The sequence below is a fragment of the Petaurus breviceps genome, unplaced genomic scaffold (genome assembly GCF_028583685.1).
Source record: "Petaurus breviceps papuanus isolate PSGF00001 unplaced genomic scaffold, PetGlider_PUasm1.0 90825, whole genome shotgun sequence".
NCBI lineage: Eukaryota > Metazoa > Chordata > Mammalia > Diprotodontia > Petauridae > Petaurus > Petaurus breviceps.
The window spans coordinates 9,975,338-9,981,337 of NW_027187353.1; the positions used below are offsets into that span (position 1 = coordinate 9,975,338).

Here is a 6,000-nt window from a genome sequence, read left to right on the forward strand (position 1 = left end):
GAAGATAGATGATAACGATGTAAGAAAATTATGAAATGAGAGTCAAAGCACCAGGAAGTGTTTTAGGAATGAAAAGAAAACGAACCAACATGTCCTTCCTAAAATGCAGCATACAGACCACAACCAGAGTGTTGTATATAAATGTGGAAGCCACACTATTGAAAGGACATTATAAGCTAGGATGCATTTAGGGGAAGAGACTCAGAACATAAAATGAATAATCCCAATTTATGTATCCTTCCAATCAATAAGCACTTATTAAACACCTACTATGTGTCAGACACTCTGCAAATCACAAGGGACAAAAAAATCATTTAAATCTGAATTTCCATGTATTCATACTTCATCTTTTACATGTATGTGGCACAGTGGACAGTGTTGTGACTTGGAATCAGGAAAACCTGAATTCCTATCCTGCCTCAGAGACTGACTAGCTGTGTAGACCTAGGTAGCTCAATTACTCTCCCTGAGTCTCAGCTTTCTCATATGTGAATGGGGATAATAATAACAACTACTTCACAGGGTTATTATGAGGATCAAATGACATCACACATGTAAAAGTCCTTGCAAATCTTAAAGGGCTACTTAAATCCTAGTTATTTTATTGTTGTTATTAGTGGTAATAATAACATCTTTGATTGTCTAGTATGGATGAAGTTGAAAGTATAGCTGTGTATTTCTGTAGAATCTGATGTGGGGAGGTCTTTTCTCTTCAGCTAAGAGACAGAAAATTGGATGCAAGTAATTGTAAGTCAAAGAAACTTAGTATTTAAATTCATGAAATTCTTCCCCGGGAGAAACATGGGATAGATCACGGGAGATTCTACTCACTCATCTGCTTGCTACAAAGGGAAATTATAGAATTGGTGGAATTGGGTAGAATAAAGTTTAAGAAAAAAATGTTTTTAAAGGGACATAAATATTTATAGATCTAAGAGTGGGGATACACTCTACTGCACCTAAATACAGAAGGCCCAGACTTTTCCATTGAATCAATCAATCAAAGGTATAAAGTAGGTGCAAATAAGTCCTTTGTCAGTTTGGATGATATGAAATGCTTTGATCATTAAGTTAAAGCAGATGACAACACACAGAAAATATTTTGTGACTAGTCAAAGAGAACTAGTCATTCCCTGTGGGTTCTGCATAACGTCAAGAGCCAGTTTGGAAGGCAGCATGCAGCAGTGAAGAAGTCAGGCTTCAGGGAGTTACATTCCTTACCCTGCCACTGATCATATCATGGAGTCAGGAAAATCTGACTTCAAATCTGGCTCACTAGTTATGTGACCCTGGGCAAATTATTTCACCCTATTCGCCCCAGATTACTGATCTGTAAAATAAGAAGGAAATGGCAAATCGCTATAGTGTCTCTGCTCAGAAAATCCCAAATGGGATCATGAAGAGTTGGGCATAACTTAAAATGACTAAACAGCAACAAATATACCTAGAAAAGCATGAGACACAGCTTGTCCTTGTTTCCAGCATCTGGTAGAGTCCTTTGCACATGGTCTGTGTACAATAACTATTGAGGAAGCCTATAGTGAGGTGAGAAGGACAAAATGGGCTTGGGCACTGCAAAGCAGTACGTAAGGCAGTTCATGAAGATAGGGTATAAGCAGGAATGAAGTAGGTTTCCTTCCTCTGCACCTAGAGAGATTCCTCACCTGAGCAGATGAGCCCAGCATCCTGGTTATGTGTACAAGACTCCTTCTGTTCAGGCCCTCGGGGACAATGAAACAGCAGAGACTCATTCCCCATGCAATGGAACACCTCCTTCCACACCTCACCAGTGCCTTCTCCAAAGTGTGCCCCTCCTGGCATGGAGATGACTGCTCCACACTGTAATTCCTGACAGATGACACTGGCTGTTTGGAAGTCAAGGTCAGAGTCACAAACAGTACCCCAGGTCAGGCCTCTTCTCACCTCCAGGCGCCCTGCACAGGGATGTTCACCTCCAATCAGCCGGACCTCTATGTGTTCTGGGTAGAAAAGGAACCCATCAGGAAGGAAACTGACCCAAGTCATGACAGTTTTGCAGCACTTAAGTCCATTTCTCTAGTTAATTAACTTAAATCAATTCTACAAACATTTAAGTATGTAATGTGTGTGCTAAGGAATGTAAATGCAGTAGAAAGAAAATAAATGATGCAATTCCTTCCCTTCAGGAACTTACCCTCTTCAGAAGAAAAATATGTGTTCTGATCAGTCTAATACGAAGATGTAAAGAAGAAAAAAGTGAGATAGAGAGATGATACACAGACAGACAGAATCAATTAACAAGCTGGAGCATATTTCATGGAAGGTGACCAGGGTTCTATGGGAACTAGAAACCATATTACTGCTTGAATGTATAGAGGTTGATTGAAGGAAGTGTGAATTTCACCCTAGAGTAAAATATATTAGGATGAAAAAGAATTGTCATCTTCAAGTTCTTAAGCAGGTGGTCCGTAGCATACTTCCTGTACTGTACTGCCTTCAGAAATGTACATCATCAGCTTCGTCCCTCCCCTTCTCTTTTCATTTGATGACCCTCTTGACCTGCAGTGAATAGGATGCTAAACCTGAAGTCAGGAAGACCTAAGTTCAAATTTAACATCAGATATTTACTGTGTTACCCTGGACAAGTCACTTACCCAGTCTGTCTCAGTTTCCTCAACTATAAAATGTGTATAATACTAGTGTCTATCACCCAACCCTGCTATGAGGATAAAAGAGATATTTGTAAAGAATTTTGTGTATTATATAAATGCTAGTGGCAAAAAAAATTCATTTCAGACTTTTTTTAACCCAAATCTCATTAGATACATGGTTATCCCTAACCAAGAAATCATAATTCCTAATTTTAAAACCAATGTCTAGAAATACAAATCAGTTTTTCAAACATTCTTAAATATTCTTTTCCCAACTCCATCAGTCTCTACTGACACTCTCAGTTTAAATCAGCAATAGGGGAAAACGTTGCAAGTGACTTATGCCCTTAGGACATGATTTGCCAGCTTTATCAGTAATTAAATACAGAAGACCTGGCCTCCTCCATTCAATCAATCAACAAATAAAAGAATCATTCAAAAATAGTTTAGGTGCAACTTCTTAATTTGGGAAAATTGGAGTGTCCTCCTTTTATTTTTTACCAAAATTATTTTATATCTTCTAAGTTTGACCCAAAAGTCTTATACATTCAACAGGTTTTCCATTTTAATATAATGATAAAAATAATAACAATAATAATAACAGAAATAGGGGCATCCAGGTGGCTCAGTGAGTAAGAGCACCGGCCCCAGAGTCGGGATAACGTGGGATCGAATCCGGGCTCAGATTCTTACCACCACACCCAGAAATAACTGGCCGTATAACCTTGAGCAAGTTACTTTACCCCAATTGCTTAAAATAAATAAATATAATAATAACAGAATTGATTTGAAATGTCACCTATTATGTTCTCAAGAAGCTCAAATAATTTCTTCTTTTTTGTACTTAGAGTTTATTTTAGTGATCATTCCATATATGCAGTAAAAAAAATTTCAAATTCCACTCTTCTGTATTCTATCTTTTCTGTTCATCTTTGAATTGTGATTTCTTTTTATATTGTAGATATAGAAAGTGAATTTCTGTTTGGCCAGTGAATAAATACCAAACCAAAGAACCTAGCAAAGGATGGAAACCTCCTGGTCCAAAACAAATAATCTGGCATACAGCAGAGTTAAGACAGATCTGTGTCTCTTCTAAGATGGTAAATATACAAAGAATGATTCCCACTATCAGGAGGGTCCTGGATTTCATCTAATTTGATTTCCTTCCTCTAGTTCCACAAGAGAATGAATATTATGACTTACTTGTATAATAAATATTATTATATATATTTTTATTTTATAATTATATATTTATATAATTTATATATAAATATATTTGTTTTTATTATATATTTATATGTATTATATAAAAATATAAATTTATATATAAATATAAATGAATAAATATAATTTTTTTTAAAAAGGTCCTGGGATTCTGAATATTTTCACTGGTGCACCAAACTTTTGAGACCAAAATGACATACTAAAGCATACAAACTTAAAATGACTGCTGTAAACTGTACATACCAGAGACCAAAAGTTTCGTCCACAATTTTCTTTTTTTTATTCTATTTTACATATTTAGAAATGATCTTTTTGTTTTGTTTTTGTTCCTATTTGGGATTTTTAAAACTAGGAAAAAAAGAAAGAATAAATAACCACTTTGCTGCTCTTCTCCCTAAATCCTACTGTTCCCACCTCCATTTCTGGATTCCCTTGCCACATCACCCTCTTCCCCCAACAAAATATCACTATCACTTGCATGCTACAGAGAGCCAACGGTTTGGAAAAAAAGATATAGGTGTTTTATGAGTCATTTGGATTATGTGGTCTAGGAAATACTGTTCTGATGGCCTCTTTTTGTGGGGGAGAAAAATCATTCATATTCAGCAGCTGATCTTACTCGAACAGATAATTTCAGCATCCTGCTGGTGATGACAAGCATTCCAGAAATCATTGTTCAGTTTACAGTTAACGACTGTTGGCTCTGTACCATTGCAATCCACATATTTTGAAGTATGTCTCAATCCTTCTTTGGAAGCTTGAACAGCTGGGCCACATCTCATCTCCTGGCAAAACACATTTGCCTCTTTCATTTGCAGACCACACAGTCTATCAGCACCCTTTTTAATTCTGATCTCTGGCAATCCTGCACAGGGACTTTTCCCGTTGACCAGGCCAACTCCCTCAAAGACTCCATCTGCAGAAGCAATGGACCAAAGGAGATCAAGTCCTTGAGAGATCATATTATGAAAGAGATAAGAAAGCACAGGAACAATAGCAGATTCAAAGGAAGATTCTAACATGAGTACTCAGGAGTTCTACATATATCTGCTTTGGGTGGTCAAAGAGATTTGAGTCCAAATATCCATGAATCTTCCATCAGATGATTAGGACTGGGGAGTTTTTTTTTTTTGATAATTTCAAAGACCTGCTCCCAGATTCATGAGACTATTACAACTCATGAGATTCATGAAATTAGTACAGCTAAGTTGCCAAATTTCTCAGAAAGCCAGGAAACACCCTAATTTAGGGGGTTTTCATCTGAGGGTCCATGAACTTTTAAAAATATGTAAATATTTCTATAATTGTATTTTGTTATAATTGATCGCCCTTATAATTCTACAAATTGCATTTGATGCACTTCAAGACATTATTCTGAGAAAGGAACCATAGGCTTCTCCTGACTACTAAAATGGTCCATGACAAAAAAAAGTGAAGGACACCTGCTCTTACAAAATATTCACCAATCTGCATAGGAGTAGGAATTTCCTCACCTGGAGGTCTGAAAACCTCTAAAATGATAGACACAGAAGAAAAGAAAAAAAGACTATCCAGAATTACGCCAAAGGGCTTGTTGTTTCATCAATGTGGGTACCTATCAATGCAAATTGCAGCTCTTTCTATATATTAGTAAAATAAAAATGCTTCATGCCTTATTATAAGGGATTCATGAATTATCACCTGAATTATCCCAGAAAATGTATCACCTAGTGACAGCTCTTAGTGATAAGCTTCCCTGTGCTTAGCTAGACAGAGCCCTGGAGCAGCAAAAACAGAGTTCATCACTGGCCTATATTCAAAGTCTTCCCAATCTACTGAGTCCTGACTACTATATGTTCCACTGACATATCCTTTGAGAATTCCAAGTTACTTCTATAGCATGATAAGAAATCAAGGTAGTACTTCTGTAAAGGCCAATTGGAAAGAAGGGTTTATGAGAGGTGGAGATATAAAAAGAAACAAAGAATAGATGGATGAAGGAAGGAAGGAAGAAGAGAAAGAAAGAAAGAAATAGGAAGAAAGGAAGGAAGGAAGGAAGAAAGAAAGAAAGAAAGAAAGAAAGAAAGAAAGAAAGAAAGAAAGAAAGAAAGAAAGAAAGAAAGGAAGGAAGGAAGGAAGGAAGGAAGGAAGGAAGGAAGGAAGGAAG

General features: G+C 36.7%; 1 protein-coding gene across 1 annotated transcript in view; it reads right to left on the reverse strand.

Annotated features, from left to right (window-relative positions):
• The window catches only part of LOC138148523 (scavenger receptor cysteine-rich type 1 protein M130-like), a 131,114-nt gene that overhangs the window by 70,617 nt on the left and 54,497 nt on the right, over positions 1 to 6,000 (reverse strand). The window contains exons 17-18 of the mRNA XM_069071224.1: positions 4,474 to 4,770; positions 1,665 to 1,979 (exon numbers count right to left, since the gene is read on the reverse strand). Coding sequence (XP_068927325.1) covers positions 1,665 to 1,979; positions 4,474 to 4,770 — 612 coding nt within the window. The remainder of the gene's footprint in view (positions 1 to 1,664; positions 1,980 to 4,473; positions 4,771 to 6,000) is intronic.